Below are 18,838 nucleotides of genomic sequence, written 5' to 3' on the forward strand. Positions count from 1 at the left end.
TTTAAATTCAAGATGGCGGTTATTCAAGGCCGTCGGTCTTGCTGCGAAAAATCCATTAGGAGGAGAGAAAAATTACAAATACCGAGTAACTATTGAGCGGGTAGGTTATATGAACACCGGACAAGGTCCTTTTTGAAAAGTTATGTCACATTTTTGTCTTTTAAAATTTCTGGCGAAGGCCGTATCCTGTGCGATATTTGCGTGTTACACATCGTAGCCCTACCACTCCAATGACCAACCTACCCGAGTGGCAGAGGCTACGGATTCGCAGCAAGAAAATACATGACTCCCCTTTGCAGTTTTCAAATTTAAGGTGACTCACCCTGGATTTGCCGGCCCACCCCGGCCGTAATAACTGAACGCTCCCTAAATCACAGAATATATATATCTTAAAGGCTAGTATGTCGCATGCACAGTCCGCATGTGTGTTGGCGCTCCGTAACAAACAAACGCGCTGCACATGCACACCCACTCCAGTACCGGTATGCGGGTCTTGCCTGGCCAAGTTATCGTATGACTGGAGGGGAGAGGAAAAATCGACGGACAAACAAACGGAAGTAAATATCACTTCACTTTTCGAGCGAGTGGTACAGCGCCAAAGATAAACATCCCTGCAGCAGCGCATTATTTTTTCAGCATCAACTCCCACCAGAGGTCAAGTGGTTGCAAATCATTTCCTTAGGGATTACTAAGAACAGGTATTTTATTTAAACTGTCATGACGATATCTCTGTCCATCCAGAAGAGACGAAGACACATTCATAAGAAATTGAAACTTTAGCTGCGATCGCGATCTCGACCCCGATTATACCAGTAAATTCCTGTAGAGTGTATGCTTAATGTAGTGTAGTACTAGAGATTAGGTCGAAGAGATCATCATCCTTGTGGTAAATCCTAATTCCCTAGATTGTCGGCTCCATTCGGCTTGCCCATCTCTCGCCTCGTTGTATTTTAACAGCATTGCGAGCCAACTACTGAGCTGGACAAGACAACTTTGTATGGCCTCAAATCCGGATGAGCAAATTATGCAGAGCGAAAGCAAGCTGGACTTGGAGGGGGGGGGGGGGGGGGGGTCTCGCAACATAAAGATACGTGAATACAAACAACAAACAGGTGTCTTGGCTAAAAAAGGGGTATTTACAACTAATAACAGACGTTAATGGTATACCCAGTTTGCTAAATACACGACAGATATCTGTGCAACAAGTGTGGGCGTGGCACCTCTAATCACGCACAGAAAAGGAAACAGGAAGCTTCTTCAAAGTTCAGGCCCAAGTGCCATAAACTGTCATCTCTTTCGGTACTCTTTGCTGGATCTACTCTCCACAGCATGTAATGATGTTGCTCTGTACTCATTGGAGCTAAAACGTTGGCTCCATGATATTAGCAGAAGAGGTGGAAGGAGTCTAAATTTTACATCCATGGTATTAAGCTTAGCAACTCAGCCTGTGTTTGTTCTCATTCTACCTCAGTGGTCCACACTATGATGGCAAGTGCAATCATTAATAGTAGTCTACAGTGCTGTAGAAATTCTGTAAAATGTCTTTCATTCTCACTTGCTTTTGTTGCCTGAAATATGGTATGTGAGAAACTCTAGCACAGTGTAAGTGGAAGTCAAACAAAAAGAAGAAGTTAGAGTGATTGATTGCCAGTATCTATTCTATTGTGATAGTAGCCTATTTACATACGTGTACACATGTGTATTGAGCAGTTTTGTCCGTTTAGTTCAAGGATTGACAAGACAGAATTTCAGGCGTTCAAATGCTTTTATTTGCTCCTATGTTCATACTGTTCCTTTGAGGAAAAAGCATGCAAATTATCAGTTTGTGTCAATGAAGCTGGCAGGTTTGACCAGATTATTTCACATTGACCACAGTGACTGAAAGAAGGGATGCAGCTTCTAATACAGAACAATTTGAAAGCCCAAAAAACGATTTAAGGACAATGTTGCAAAGCTGGGTGTGGTGTCTATTGAGGACGTGACTTCCACGTTATTCTGTTATCCCTTAACATTAGAAAATAAGTTAGCTGCAACAGATTTTTCAAACATAACCTCTAATACTTGTAAGGAAATGAAAAAACCTAATCTGTTTATCATGATTTCACAATGTTTAAATTACTGTACTCAGAAGACAGGCCCACGTACCACTGAGACAGTGATTTAACATAGATACTGCTTCAGCATAAAAAGGAAGTGTATCTAAGTTGATCATCACGACACGAAAGTTAATTTTAAATTTTGGCAATAGGAGGTATGCCTAGGCAATTTAAATTCTTACTTCTGTATAGAGAATTTCTTTTGGTGAAGCCCAGCTCTCTAGATATTCAACACCTCTATGCTGAGCTTGTTCCAACACCAACAAATTCTCAGACCTGATTTGCTACATTTCATATATAATGTGACATTGGCAATTCTTTTTTCAGAAAGCAGAAATGGCAGGTGTGCCGGTGCCACCAGGTGGGCCGTCATCTAAAGTTGAACTGAGAATATCATGCAGGAAACTACAAAACAAAGACATCACATCTAAATCAGATCCCATTGTGGCATTGTTGATGCAACTTGGCGGATCATGGGTTGAGGTGAGAACCAACACATGCATTTAACCACAAATTCTATCAACCTTACTAGTGGTGCCTATTTGATTTTTCATGTCTAGTTCTCTCGATGTAAAAATTGTTAAATATCCGTTTTAATGACATGTGTATCAGCTTGTCACCATTTTATGGCTTTGCATAAACCTATTCAGGCTTAAAGTCCTACATATAAGGGTGGCTCTGGTCACCAGAAAGTCAGGCCTGAAAGGCTTAAATTTAATGAAAGTGGTTTTCAGATAAATTCTTTGTCTGTCTGAAATATTATAATACTTTTAGACTTACACATCATCTGTATGTGCAACTATAAATTAGCAGGGCGTTTAGAGCTCCGTGCGAAAGGCAGTTCTAGGCAAACAGGTGGTTCTCTGGAATTAAGTTAGAACTTGTCTGTGCTCCTACAGTGTTTGCTACAGTGGTCCACTGGAATGGTCCACACAGCAGTTGATGGTACTTTAGCATTTAATCATGTGACTGCAGCATTTGTGTGGGAAATATCCCACAGTTGTGTTACCATTATCCTAGATTTATGTATGGATGGAAATTTTCCATGGCAGATAATGATAATTAGCAAATTGAATGTAGTTTAGATACAACAATGTCTGTTCGCTTTATATGTTTGTGAAGTTATTCCATCACTTTACAATGATAGTATCTTAAGTTGCAATTGAGAAATGATGACAGTTTTCTCCTCAGTGTCTATCTCATACTACATGAGGTCAGGTATCCGTGTCTGTTGTTTGTTTTGGTGTCTGTTGTTTTCTTAAAATGAGTACAGATTTTTTGTGCAGTAATGGATGTTTTCACACAAAGAGGTTGGTTTGGACCTACCGGGGTACTTACAGAAAAGTAGATGAAACTGTTGTTATCTGAAATTTTCATTTTTTTTAGGTTGATAGGACTGACAAAGTTCAGAACTCGCTGGATCCCGATTTCTCCAAAGCCCTGGTCGTAGATTATATGTTTGAAGAAGTGCAAAAGCTGACGTTCAGTGTTCATGATATTGACAACGAAAGTGACAAGCTATCTGACGACGACTTTCTGGGTCAACACGAGTGCACTCTTGGACAGGTATTATGATATCAGTGTTAATGTTACTGAGGCAGTCTTAACCCTTATCCTGCCAAGTTTATACATGTACGTCACCATCAAGTTGGTAACAGCCAGTGAATCAAACCATGTCCCATTTGTTGCATCTTGAGGTAGTATACACCTTGACAGTGAAAGGAAAACTTTTGCACAAACATTCCTCAGTCAAACCTTCAACCTTTCTCTTACCAAAATAAAAAATAAAAATCAGAATCACTGAGCAAGGTTTGGCACTGGAGAAACAAATTACCTGACATTTACCAATATTTACAATTCAAAATGGCCGCCATTCCTGTGTTAACTCATAGGGGAAAAATGAAATTCTCAATTTTCAAAAAACTAAGATGCTGACAATTTTCCTTACTCCAAGAGCTTTAAAATGATCCCCTGCAACTGGTAGATCTGAAAAGAATTGTAAAAGTTTGAGAGTCTGCATATCTATGTCTGAGGCGTACTACCTTAACAAAGACTTGAACATTTGGTGTCTGAATACATAGATACAGTAAACATTGTTAAATGACGACAACTTTTGTAAATATAAGGACTCTAGACACATTGATAGTAAATGCAGTTGTACAGAGAATTCTCAAACAGTGACACATGACAAAGACAAGTCCAAAATTTTGGACCTCAATGCAAGTAATATCTTGGATGCACAACCTAGTTAGCATTATGCCATGGTTGTTTGACCATCTGGTAACTCTGTAAAAAAGTAACTTTTCGTGGTCATTTCATCTGAATAAGATGTAACCCTGGGAGAAAGATATGAATTACCAACAGGTGTGGTTGTACCTCTGTGTGTTCTTTATGAACTACATTGTATTTGCAATAACTCAGTAAGAATCCTTCACAGCCCCTTATAGGCTGTGAAGCTGTTTGTTGGCACGCCCTAGGCTCAACCAGACTGAGGTCATATGCTATCAAAAGAGTTCCCATCCAATAATGGGCAGTGAAAGAGTCATCAATCATCACTGTGTTCGTACTTTTAGGACATAGCAGAATTTGAGAACTTGAATCTTGTATCATATTGTTTCACATATTTCTGTAATGTCGAACTTGTGCTTCTCTTTCAGATCGTTTCCATCGGCACTTACACCAAACCACTCAGCAAGAAGTCAGGTTCAACTATCGGAGAAAGTACAATCACAGTAAGAAAAATTTTGCTTTAACTCATTTTGAAGAAAATATAAATGTGCTTTTCATCAGTGAAGTTTCATGAGTTGTAGCATTTAATATTCCAAATCTGTAAGGCAAGACTTGTAAATGATTCTTCATTCTATCTTATTTGGTTACACTCATTATAGGTCAGCCACACCTATACCAAAATGGTTTAGTCAGGGTCGTAGAGGTCACAGCAAATTCCACATCTGATCCTAAGGCATCCTTCTCTCATTTCCTGTCCAATTTGTAAATACGATACTGGATGGCATTCTTGCCGACAATATTTGTTGATTCCCAGTTTCAGAGTGACAAATTTCAGAAATTTCTGTTTCAACCACATAAATATCATGTACATTTAACAAATTGAAGTTATTTGTATGATGTAGCTCCGATAGTTTTTGGACATTTTATCTCAGAGCTCTCATATACATAATGTCCTACCATATGTTGGGGTTGTGTATTACTCTGAAATTGTTGATATGTAGGTCAATATTTGGTGTCACTCCACATGGCAGCAACAAGTTACTCACCGTGCTTGTCACCAATTGGCTCAGAAAAACAAACCACAGCGAGCAGTGTTTTTTACCTGTCTTTATTGAACTGAAAACAAAAATTATGTGAATGTTACTGTTTTATCACTTTAGTCAATTTGGAATTTTTTTGAAATTGTTGTGAGTCTATTATGTGAAATGTGACAGAACAGTGGCAAAGAGGCTCTAAAAAAATTGGGTCAAAGTGAAATGAAAAAGCACAAATGTTACATCCCACCTTGAGGACATTAAAAAGACAAAACTTCTATTGTTTTACCTGAATTTTCAGGCATTTTTGTTGTGCATATTTTTACTGTTTTTTGCTTTCTTCTGGGAGCATGTTGAAATGCTCAGAATTTGTTCTGTCAACACTGTCTGTATATGTAATGCCTCTATTATTGTGGACACTTTGTAAAATCTAGACTCCAAGTCATCAGTAACAACAATGTTATAGTTTGAGATTTTGCTGGTTTGTAAAGAAATATGAAAAAAATTTCCTCACCGCCTCAGCACCTTTGCCAAAAAATTCTAAGGAATAGTAATCTTTATCTTTAAAGTACAGACTGATGTAAAAGGTAGAATTTGTGATGTACAAGACATCATGAACCATCAATGTGATTTATGTGTCTTCAAACTGAAGTAATATCCTTGTCTGTCTTTTATTAGATTATTGCAGAAGAGGTGTCTGATTCCAAGCAAGTTTTAAATTTGAGCTTCAGAGGTCATAAACTGGACAAAAAGGTAATTTTCTTTTCTTCCAGCATTTCTGTGACACAAGGGTATGTACCATTATTTCTCAGGCATGCTGAAACAGACTCAGATTCAGCAATTAAACCATACGACTATTATCACATGCATCCAGGTTTCAAATAAACCTTAAATTTCAAGATTATGTTACTTTTTACTCATAAACCACCCTACCTTTGTGACCTCAGAAGTGATGCAATATTTTGGGAATTTGATCGTCATGTAGCTTTGATATCCAGAAGAGCAACGGTCAGTGATTGCCTTAATGCATCACAATTTTTCATGTATGTGCCTTGAGAATGTTAGGTTTTCGCTTTTGCTCAAACTTTCCTCACAGAAACTATTGACTATTCTCTTTAAAATAGAAAAACATAAATGATAAAATAAAAGGAAATAATGAAAATAAGGTTTCCCTTTGCAAATTTTTTGTACCAGAAAAACATAAATGATAAAATAAAAGGAAATAATGAAAATAAGGTTTCCCTTTGCAAATTTTTTGTACCAGACAAACAAATTACATTAAATTAACCGGTATTTGAAACGAGTAATGGCAATAATCCTGGTATAAACTTTGTGGAAAAAAATTGAATTTCAATTTTCACAATGATATAAGACAAGGAAAACTTTATTTAAATCAATTTTAGCTTCAAAATGAGCAAAAACAAGCAGTAATGAGAAAAGTATTGTAAAAGTATGAGAGGCAGAATATCAGTCACTAAGGCACATTTTACCTTCATTGCAATCTCATTTTGAATGGTTCTTGTAATTTCTGATCCTGACTGTAATACATCTGTGAAATATTTACCCATTTCTGAAATGCAACAATCATGCTGTAACTGTAACTGTATGTGGTAACAATGACCACAGAAAATAGTTTCAATTTAAAAAAACTTTTTTCACATTTCTCAGGACTTATTTGGAAAATCTGACCCTTATCTGGAGTTCCTCAAACCTGGAAGTCAGGGGAACTGGATCCTGGTACACAGAACTGAGGTAAATGCTCTGAGGAATTTCAGCCATAAGCCCCTACGCAGGCTGGTATATGCGAGGTTTGGGTACAATACACAGCATATAGAATGAGTCGTTCAGCAAGAGCAATATGGAGCATTGCTGTTTGAGACTGCAAGTTTGAGCACTCATTTATTGTGTGTGAATTAAATTACAGTGCTTGTTGCTAAAAGCAGAGCATTATGAATAATGACACAAATTACTTCAAGTTTCATGCATCTAGCGTGTGTGAAGATTGCTAGATGCTTGAAACTTAGGTAACAGATATACATGTATACACACACACACACACACACACACATTTGCAGACGGTGCTAAAATCACACTGTAACTCCAAGTCAAGCATGTGGCTGTTTGCCGTCTTGAATACGTGAGCAATTGGATACTTTTGTGTTCTCTGTTGTCTGCTTTCCTGCTACGAAATCTCTGAGAAAATGCTTGAATTATATGGCATTAATCTTCTTTCATTGTAACGTCACACCGCGCATGAGACACGGTTTAACACCTATTTAAGGCTGCACAACGAAAGGGGATACCCTTTGCTCTGATTCAGTGAGATTAACAATATCAACTACCAGGTACTTAACAACTGTTAGGCGTATGTCGCCACACTCAGAATCTCTCAAATAACCAAATGGTGACATTGTGTGTTTACTACAGGTCATAAAGAACAATCAAGAGCCGACCTGGAAGACCTTTAAAGTTTCTGTGCAGTCCTTGTGCAATGCAAACTATGAAAAGGAAATCAAGGTAAACTGAGTCTTCCGGTAGACTTCACACAAGCTTGTCATTCCAACATCATTGAGAGCAGCAATCCAGCTGATGAGCAAGGTCACTGTAATCATAGAAAATTTGCATTTTTCAGTGTTAATCAGAGAAAAAATAACTGAGTAAGAGTTATACAAATTATTTTGTATAAACCTGTACACTCACTGAAAGTGATTTGATTGTTGCAAATTTGCATATACCCATATATGGTAAAAGAGGTATTGTTGGCCAATTTTTCACTTGAAAGAAGATTGACACTGTGGTTAGCTTTGGTGGCACCCTTCCCTTTGTTTGTGTCGCCACAAAAGTGAAAAATTAATGGCTGGCTGCTGCAAGTACAGGTGACTGATTTCCTTTCAGTAACATATACCCGGACTTGAAATCTTGTAGTACCTGCATTTTTTCCGTTTCAGTTTTTCTTGTGTCATTCATATCATTTGGACTCTTCATATGAACATGCTAGAAAATACGAAACAGGCACACAGTGTGCCATGACGGATGTGATTTGTAATGAGTATTTCCCAAAACCTGCTTCAGAGCAGAGACTCCATGAAAAAGCTGCTTTGTGATATTATTTCCATTGGAATACAGTGAACCAGTCTAAACAGGAAACCTGTCTAAACTGAACCCTTTTCCATGTCCCATTCCAATAGAACTCCATGTTAAAAGGACCTCTATAAACCAAACACCACTCCAAACTGAACAATTTTCTCAGTCCCTAAAGAGTTCGGTTTAGATAGGTTTTACTGTACTTTGATCGGGACAATTTGAAAAATTAGAGCTTTCGACTTGTATGACTTAAACACTGGATAAACTAAATTGGATACCATCATCTATAGCTAATAGAAGTAAATAGCTGTTCATTATTGGACATATGATGTCTATCAGAGTAAATATGTCTTAAATAGGACCATTAAAATGTTTGGAACTATTTTGATTAATATTACCGTAGGCTTAGACAGTCCAGAGAAGACACATAGCTTATGATTATACAAACAGGATAATTAAATCTAGCTATCGAAAGTAAAAATGCCCATAAAGCATACACCAAATGCAAAATAAGCAATCCATATATCCTTAATGGCCTTACAATATTTTTAGGAATCAAAGGAAAAAATCCTGCTGAATATTGTATCTGTGTTTCCTTATGTCCTGTCTGCTCCTATGTAACGATTTTGTCCTATTACCGGTATCATTTTAATAAGGTTCAGAACAAGATGTCTTTCTATGACCCTTACTTGAAATCTGTAGACAATATTTATCAGCAGCAATTGGTCACACAGGACAATTAAAAAAAAAAGGACATTGGCAGGAAAGTTACAAATATCTGATGGGCCATTGTGATGTTGAAATGATTTGCCAATTTTGCAGAGATGGCGCCCTCTACAGGTCAATGATACATGAAGATTGACAAGCCAATGTACTCATACATATATATATGTGCATACGTATATACCCAAGACATGTACCAAATTTAATCTGGTCTTTACTGTCAAGTAGCACATCTCTCATTACTCTTTGGGTTTCCTCATTGATAAAGATAACGTATTTCATCCATTTATCAAATGACTTTCATCATGATCTGTAGAAGAGGACAAAAATGATTTCTCATCTTGATGTTCATTGTTCCAAATGTTGAATTATCTATGTGACTGATCATGTTGCCCAATATTTAACTATCAGATCGTCTGCTACGATTGGGATGACGACGGAAGCCACGATCTCATCGGCGAAACGACTACTAATGCTCAGCAGATGATAGACGGTACGAATGGCGGCAGACAGGTGATAAATTATTCCATAAGTGTTAAGGATTGGCATCGCAATGTGTCACTGATTTTTCCCGGGTGCAGAATCCGGATATCTCAGATTTCAACCGAGGTGGCATTTTCATAAAAAAATCCCAAGGCTGACATTTTCCAAAGAGAATGCATTATGTATTTAGTGTATAAAATTACCAAAATGTCACAGCTCCATGTATGTCTGTTATTGATCTACACAAAGAACATTTATACACTCCCACACAGATACCAAACCCTGCGGATAAAAACAAACAAACAGATGGAACGTCCTTTGGGAATGTCATTTTATTTTATTACCGTAGAGAAGGATTTGGAGATACAGTGAATGAGACCGTCAATAAATGCACAGGTTATTCAAACATTTTCCAAATAGGTCACATATTGCATTGATATTGGGCAGCAATGAGTGTTGAAAGTTTGTGGAAGGTGCCCTTTTCAAGGATTAAAAAAATTTAGATGAAAATGGGCAGCAAAAACCAGTGAACAGCAGATTAATTTTTCCAGTGTCTTGCCAAAAATAAGAGTAGCGTTTAAGAGAAACAACCCTTGCATTGTGGCCCTAAGTTTGATTGCTCATCTGATTTTATATTTTTTTTTGTTTATTCACTTATGCAAGTAAGTGTGCTTTATGTATGTGCTCTTTGGGTATAACCAGTGTGAGATTTTGTTGAACTGAAAACTTGTTCAATGCTATGCTATTAGATTTTCAGTACTCCACACGGTCAAAAACTGCTTCTCTACTTCATAGGTATATGAAAATTTACATCCAATCCTGGCTGCACAAATTTTACTGTCTTCAACTTGAGAGACAGTATAATTCAAAAACCTTTTTGCAAAAACTACCCAAGCACTTGATATGTCATTGTCTTGTAGCACACAGATGGCATACCAACATTGGCATTTGTTCAGTGTAATGGTCCAACCACTCTACTAAAAACACCTGGACTCGGCCAAAGTAGAGTACAAAGCAATCTGATTAAAATAAGATATAGAGTACGGCGACGTCTCTGTACTTGCGCGGTATTCTCTTGCTGTTGCCTCTCACTACAAGGCAACGCAAGAGAATACCACACAAGTACAGAGACGTCGCCGTACTCTCTTATTTCAATCAGATTGAGTACCACGTAGTGACAGGGAAAGGCTATCACAAACAACATTTTTTGACAACGACTTCTTGGTACCGTAAATATGATTTTGCCACCCAAGTGTCTCATAACAGTCTAAAGAGGTTAATCCTATTTTCAATATGATGGATTTCTATAGATAACACACAAGATTCCTGAAGTCAAAGAAAAGTTTAAAGTTATGAGGGAATTTCATACCAGAAATGTCTAAAAAGATGAAGAGATGCATGACTTTGGCTAGTTTTGCAATGAAACAGAACTTTTTGTCATGAAAACGATTTCATTTACATTAAAAGTATTTATTTGAGCACCATCTCAAACTTTTGCTACGGTGAGAAGTCGACTTTTTACCCTCAGTGCATTTCAATATCATGCAGTTTGACCCCTTAGCACACGACAAAAGCTATACCAATTTATTAGTTAGAGATAATTTGATCAGACTTCAAAGGCATTGGTCATACTTATATTAGTCATTTATGTTTTTTTCTTCCACATCATGTTTCTAATGCATTACTTTTGACACATGGTGCCAACCCAAGTCTTACTTTGATTTAAACTACGAAAGCACACTTTCAGCAACATAAGAGTACAGCTATAATAAACTTTTGGTTATTATCTTTTTAGCTAAAATTGTCAAAATTCCTATACCTTAACCTCAATAATAAAACATTAAAAGTTCCCTGAATAAACCCTTACAGCTGAATATTTTCATATCATTTGTCATTAAAATGTCAGCAAAACAAATGCCAGTAAATAGTGAGCATGCCATGTTTTACAAATTTCAAATTTTCAAATGCCTATCTCAAGCTTTTTCAAGTCTACTTTCCACACCGATACTTTCAAAACCTCTTCCTATAAATGTACTCTTTGTTCACAAGCAGCACTGAGACTTAAAGGCATGGTTCAGGCGTCAGATTGTCTTGCCAGGAAATGTACTTACTAGATTACAATTTCAATGGAAAACAAAAGGCTATGACACCTTCATAATCCTCTTACAGACTACAACAAACTTCGATCCCTAGGATCGATTCTCCTACCTTTAAAGGTATACAGTCACCTGTAATCTAAATATGCCTATATATGGTCAAAGGGGCGTTCCTTGGTATTCAAAATGCCCATGTGAGGGCGATGTTTTTAAAAAGCAGCCGCCTGTGATTGGTTAGATTTTCTCTTTCCATGGTAACTGTGGCAAAATTGGAACAGGTGACAATATACCTTTAAAGTGTGCTGCATAATAGCAATAGCAGCACTTTTGCTTTGTTCTTATAAATTTACTTTGTGGCATATTATACTTGTCAGTTGTAAGTTTATTCCTCATTGTATATCTGTGTACATGGAAATCTGGTAGGCTGTAATAATGTAACAAAGGAAACACTATACTTTATATTGTACTGTCTTACAAAAAGTGATGTCAAATGTGTCCTTCAAGTTCCATTGTATCTTACATGTAATGTTGTTGTATTTTCCATATCAGGTTGAATGGCAACTTATTCATCCTAAGAAGAAAGCCAAGAAAAAGTCATACGTACATTCTGGATTGCTTTTCCTGACTTCTTGCAAGGTAGTGGAGCAAAATTTTGAAATTCAATTTTATGGTAAAATTACTTTTGTCACCAAATATTTCAAAAGTTAATCTGTAAAGCCACTTTTACATAACCCTCTTTCAACATCTTTCAAATAAGTTATTTTAGTTTTAATACTAGCAGTCAATATTTGACCTTGCACTTGTCCACAAATCTTGCAAACTGAATGAAGAAACTAGCAGCTTTTTGATGTGAAGTTTACAATCTGATAGCCTGCTGCATTTTATGCTTGGAAGACCACCTTGTAACCAGAGCTAGGGAGTATGAACACTTCTTATAGACTCCCTAGAATGGAGTGCTTCTGCTCAAAATTGGAAATAGCTCTGAAACAATGGATTTCCAGGGTTGTGCCTTTAAGGTAGTATGCACCTCCAAAGTGAAAGACTTAAAGGTTTGCTCAAAATTTCTTCAATGAAACTTCAACAATTCTCTTACCAAATCAAGGGTAAAAATCTGGGTTACCGCACAAACTTTGGTATTAGAGAAACAATTTACCTAACATTTACCAATATTTGAAATTCAAAATGGCAGCCATCCATGTGTTATCTTTATGGGAAAAAATGAAATTTTCAATTTCCATAAACTAAGATTAAGAGCTTTAACCCTTTCACCCCAGTTCCCTGTGTACAGGTCCAACTTTACAATAGAAAACAATGGATTTGAGAAAAACCATAGCGGTGAAAGGGTTAAAGTGTGAGCCTGTGAATGGCTGATCAGCAAAAAATTGGAAAAATTTGAGAGTCTGATAATCTGTCCGTGAGGCACTTCCTCTTTTTTCTTAGTTTTGAGTGATCTTTACGTTATATCAGGGTTACATACTGACTGTTGGGCATCAAAATAATGTGTGAAAAATGTTGCAGAAAGCCAATGATACTTTAAAATGCTTCTCTTCTTTGACCACCAGATCACTCAGGAATACTCATTTCTTGACTACGTGTTGGGAGGATGCCAAATTAATTTCACGGTAAGCATAAACCTCAAAGAAATATTCCACCAAAGTTTTCATGAAAGCTTATTTTGTAGACTGTTTTGGCTTCAATTACCTTTTCAATTTCTATCCTTCATTTTAATGTGGAGTAAATGCCCCATTTTATTCCAAAAGGAATCTTCAACACAATAAAAAACACAATCTACCAATTTCTCGGAGCGGGAACAGACATTTTTGTGCAGGAAATTGATCAATTATTTCTGGACAAGGAAACCTTTGCTATATATTAATTTTTCAAATTAATTTCCTTGTACTGTCTCTCAGTGAAATGCAAAACCATGGGTGCATAAAAAAAATTACCAACAGGCACAACAACAAAATCGAATTATTTGCCAAAGTAGCATATCTCATATTATCCACTCAACATCAAAGGCTTCATTAAAAGCCTGGAAGAGATTTCAGGAAATGGAATCCGGTCAGTGCAGTGAAAGAAATTTGATACTTCATGAACTGAAATTGCATGCACATACAAACATATAAAACAATTTGTGTACCATGGTTTTTTATGTCTTTTCTGTTTTTTAATAATACTGTGTCATCAAATTATACACTACACTCATAAAAAAATCTGAAGATGAAAAAAGTGAGATTCTCTTAGGGTTCAATTCTAAAACACACTCAATACCAAAGTCATGTACTTTTATCAAATAGTACTAAGTGTAGCTTTAATGTTGTTTTAAGATTTTATTGAAGTTTGAGAACTGAAATCAAGGTTACTTATAGGTTTCTCTCTGCTCAAATATTGTGTAGATCAGCAGTCAGAACTCAGCCCTTCTTCTCGAGTAGATGCAATATATAAACACTTTGACAATTTCTGCCATATGCCAGGAAATCATGTCACCAGTGCTGTAATATTTATAACCCTCCTCTTGAAAAAAGTTATAAAAATATAAGAAAGATTTGAATCTTCCCCTTTCTGAGGAGTCAGTATTGTTTGAATCAATAAAAATACATGTATCAAGTTTCCAAAAAAATGATAATCATTGAATCATTCCTTGAGTGTGTGGAATTTTTCACTCTGTAAAAATATCTGATTTAGGTCGGAATTGATTTTACTGGCTCCAATCTCAACCCCGATGAACCAACGTCCTTGCATTATATAAACCCTGGCCACCCAAACCAGTACAGCCAAGCTATTATGGCAGTCGGAAATGTTATTCAAGACTACGACAGGTGAGTAACACAACACCTGATGGTTGTCAACTGACGAAACTTTGGTTAAGTTTTAGTCAAAAAATTGTTATAGGAAAATAACAATAATCTTTATTTCTTCTGTAGTGCAATTTATTGATGGTATAAAACATGCTTTACAATATAGCCATAATGGAACAATGACCGTAAAAATAAATTGTCAAATTGCAGATAATAAGAATACATGGTTAAGAAATAAAGGAATTTAGAGAGAATTTTGATTTAATTTTACAACCGTTCAGTCAGCAGGCCACTTGAGTGTGTAATGGTCAGACTGTCCATGAACTAACAAAATGCATAAATATGTAAATAATTGATATTGTTGTCTTAATTTTCATCATACTTTAAGCCAGAGAAGGCACAACAAGTGGCAAAGGTCACCATTCCATCTGTGTGTCAGTCTGTCCAACCAATTGTTTATCCATCCATGCCTTAATTTATATATGTCATCTCCTGTCAAAAGTCTTCTCTTCAAAAACCACTCTTCCAATAAGTATCAAATTTGGCTTTTGAATCTTTTGGTGACTTTATTATCATTTGTCCCAATGATGATAAAATTTGAATATTTAAATTTTTAGGGACAATCATCTTATATATGCAGATGTTAACAATTGACTTCTACACAAATACTAACAACTTGACTAATTCACGAAGAAGTGTATGTAGCCGTTTGATGCTTTCCATGCAGTTTCAGGAACATCTTTGCCGATCTACGATATTATGAATGTGAGTCTAATTGCACTGTCAACTACAAGAACCATGCACATTTCCATTTTCCAGTAATTGGCAGATGAAAGACTATTTTTACAGCACGACGTCCTACAATGCATATTTGTATTGTGCATGTACTGTGTCAGCTGGAAGGCATGCGCTTGTTAAATAACACTAATGCATACATGTGTACTTGCAAGCTGAATGGAGGTTTCTGTATCAAAAGTGTTGAATGGACCGGTCATGTCACAGTTGCTTTTATTCAAAGTGTGTGGGCGGAATATGTCACTGTGCAAGGTCCTTCATTTGCTTTGTGCTTCATAGATTTTCTGTTATTTTTTTGGAGAGTGTCAAATTCTAACTTCTGGTTATGTTGCTCTAGGGTATGTAATGGAGAATGGTGTTTTATACCTGTTTACAACACCTTGTCTGTAACGTCTGTAATAAGCTGTCTCCATGTACCCAGATAAGCATCCTTGACGACTTAACAGTGAAAAAATCACATAGTCCCTGGATGCAGCAGTGATATTTTTAGAGGAAATACTGTAATCCTGATAGAGAAAATTCATGATTTCAGAACGCTTGATAAAAAACTGCAATAAGGCCAAGAAAAATAAAAAGTTTGTTTCTCATCCCCTCACGCGTCAATTCAGACCCGCCGTGTCAACTTTTTTTTCTGCTCATGAGGAAATAAAATGGGAAAAAAACCCCACAAAAATACGCAACGATAGTGCATAACACAGTGCTGTATAAAACAGAACTGTACACAAAATAACTGACACTAACATTCCATTCAGAACTGTACACACGTATGTCACTGTTATATTAAGCTGTCAAAACTGTGCATTGCTGCACTAAAAGTCAAACCACAGAACTGTTGGCTATACACAAATACTAAAGCAACATTGCTGTTCATGTATCTCTGGATGCATTCCTATCTTGTTTTCTGTTTTTCATGTTTTTTTGCACATTCTTGTGGTTGAAGCCGCGTCACCACATCATTTTTGCAATGTGTCTAGGATGAGAAACAAACTTTTTATTTTTCTTGGCCTGACTTAGGATGGTTTAGAACTTCGGAATGTTCTACCTTTGATATTTTTAGTGGGTTGCCACCTGTCTCAAAACATCAACATGGAGTTTTCCAAAATGTGAAAAAAAACATTTTGGAACGGAGGATGTTGAAATATGGTAGGATGGGCTACTAGCTGGCCAACTCATAGCTTTCGTATAGGGTCTTCATGACCCAGTTCCTAAGGTAGCATCACATGAGCTCACAGTAAGATCTGACAGAAAACCATTATGTATGTGTAATACAACAAACATTATTGCAAAACCATCTTATCATGCATGTAATGCCTGATTCTGAAACATTCGAAAAATTAATCTCTTACCAAATGAAACTTTGTTAAAAGCATAATTTCTCAAATTCATATGAAGTGTCATATTTGAAAGTCAAAAAGCCCAAAACTACAGATTCGTAATCTGTAAATGAAGTAATTCTTTCACTGGGATATGAAATGTGTCTGTGGATTAGATGGGTGTTAAATGATGAAGAATGATTTCAAAATTATAAACTAGACTTGTAAATGGTAAAATTGCATTTTTTTAAAATTAAAATGATTTAGGCTAAATAACTTGCATTATTTAAATATTTTTTACTGAATTTTAATAGCACAAGAAGTGAGAATTCTTAATTTGTTAGAATATTACCGAATAGGCTTGACTTTTCTGAAATAGAAACCAACACAGACGACGACCCACATACTTCACTTTCCAGTACTATAAGACACATGACACTCTGAGTTACGTCATGCCCTCAAATGTCTCATCTGCTTCCAAGAAAAAATATTGAGACATTTCACGGTAATAGAAAAAAAAGTCAAATCATTTTCTTTTCCCTTATTTTCTTTTAATTAGTGGCTGACAATTATTTCCCGACCATTTGTTTGAAGTATATGAAAACAATACCCCATGTTGCAAACAGTCTGATATTTTTCCCCAAATTTAACCTGTTCACCTCGAACTCTGTGTAACCAGGTCCACACTCGCCCTTGATAACAATGATTTTGGGCAAAACCATGGTGATGAAAGGGTTAGGAATTGTATAACACACTGCATATCCCTACATGACACCATATTAACATCAAATTTCAGACTTTCTCAGGAAGCAATAGAACTGCATGCCGAATTACTCATGTTCAACCCTGCAGAACAAGAATATATTGAAAGTCAGTCGAGTCAGAGACTTTCAATATCAGGTTACAGTGTTTGAAGTTGAAGCCATTAATCTTGAGTCATAATGTTACGCTCGGAAGCTTGTATAACTAAAATGAGTATTATTTCATATTAGGATTGATTGATGGAGATTGAGGCAACGTGCTTTCGAATACAAGAATTTTAAGCAACATGTCGGTATAGTATGAAGTGCTATTTTGTCAGTGAGTGTCTGTCGTATGTATGTCTGTAGGTCTGTCGATCCATCTATTGCAAAAATTTTGGAAGGGCTGCATGAATCACCTCAGCGCTTTATTTTAAGATATATCCTTGGTTGTGGATTGGATTTTTTATAAATGAACAGATAATTCTTCAAAATCTTCAAAATCTGCATGTGAGCTTCAAAATGTGAAATGGTAAAAAAACTTGGGGACTACAGACCATATGCTTATATTTGGTTGATGTACTCATGCTGGCATGTCCCATTAAAAACTATTCAAATTTACATAACTTTGCATTTGTAAATTTGTGACTTTTTAGGGAATTTTTCTCATAATAGTCGCGCCAGCGGCTTACTGAATACGCATGCGCAGATTCATAATATACTATGCGAGTAACCGGAAGTGTACCCTACTTTTATGGGCGCTGCCATGTTTTTTTGAGTGCTTGTAAATAAACGATACGAAATGTGCAAATTATTATATAACATGCCATTTGTAAAATATATCTCTTTTATTAGCCAGTAAGTATTATTATCCACCTTGTCGCTGATACAAAATATCGTTAATATAACGCATAAAAAAAAAGAAAAAGGGAGAAAACTGTTGTGCGTATGAACGGGGCATACGTAAAAAATGCTGGGATTATTGAATGTTAGAAAAGCGCCCCTGTGTCAATAATTAGATTCAAAAATTGCCAGTTTTTAGACCGGAACGCTGTAGTTTTCAGCTTGCAAGTGGAAGTTGGGCAGTGCGGTTACCATTGCAATAATAATTATTGCATAATACGTCCCTTGTTTAACGCAATAGCCTGTTATCATGGTAAAAATTGCCAATTTTTGTCCAACATTTTTACACATTACAGAAACTCTATACCTGCTCTGCTGCAGGGTTTGACGTCGTGTACGTACGTGAACTGCTTTCATCAGAGGGAAACTGGGCATAGTTGTCATATGAAGTAACAATTAATTCTATTTTATCATGAATCAATACAAATAACATTGCCATTCTTAACCCCTGGCGCGACTCCAAGGGCTAAGCCCTATATAATATTATCTCCTGCTGACAAACCTCTGATCCAATGTAGTGAAATTTGCTTTGGTAGGATTTTTG

At 36.4% G+C, this 18,838-nt stretch overlaps 1 protein-coding gene across 2 annotated transcripts in view; it reads left to right on the plus strand.

Moving 5' to 3' along the window:
• The window catches only part of LOC139147600 (copine-2-like), a 44,306-nt gene continuing 25,468 nt past the window's right edge, over positions 1-18,838 (plus strand). The window contains exons 1-11 of one of the 2 annotated variants that reach the window (XM_070718749.1): positions 1-100; positions 2,424-2,579; positions 3,483-3,662; positions 4,754-4,828; positions 6,038-6,112; positions 7,028-7,111; positions 7,787-7,876; positions 9,578-9,679; positions 12,295-12,381; positions 13,308-13,367; positions 14,431-14,564. In XM_070718749.1, coding sequence (XP_070574850.1) covers positions 2,433-2,579; positions 3,483-3,662; positions 4,754-4,828; positions 6,038-6,112; positions 7,028-7,111; positions 7,787-7,876; positions 9,578-9,679; positions 12,295-12,381; positions 13,308-13,367; positions 14,431-14,564 — 1,034 coding nt within the window. In that variant the 5' untranslated portion in view covers positions 1-100; positions 2,424-2,432. Of the gene's footprint in view, positions 101-559; positions 699-2,423; positions 2,580-3,482; positions 3,663-4,753; positions 4,829-6,037; positions 6,113-7,027; positions 7,112-7,786; positions 7,877-9,577; positions 9,680-12,294; positions 12,382-13,307; positions 13,368-14,430; positions 14,565-18,838 lie in introns of those variants that run through there. The other variant, XM_070718748.1, reaches the window with a different exon arrangement.

Source organism: Ptychodera flava, chromosome 13 (assembly GCF_041260155.1).
Source record: "Ptychodera flava strain L36383 chromosome 13, AS_Pfla_20210202, whole genome shotgun sequence".
NCBI lineage: Eukaryota > Metazoa > Hemichordata > Enteropneusta > Ptychoderidae > Ptychodera > Ptychodera flava.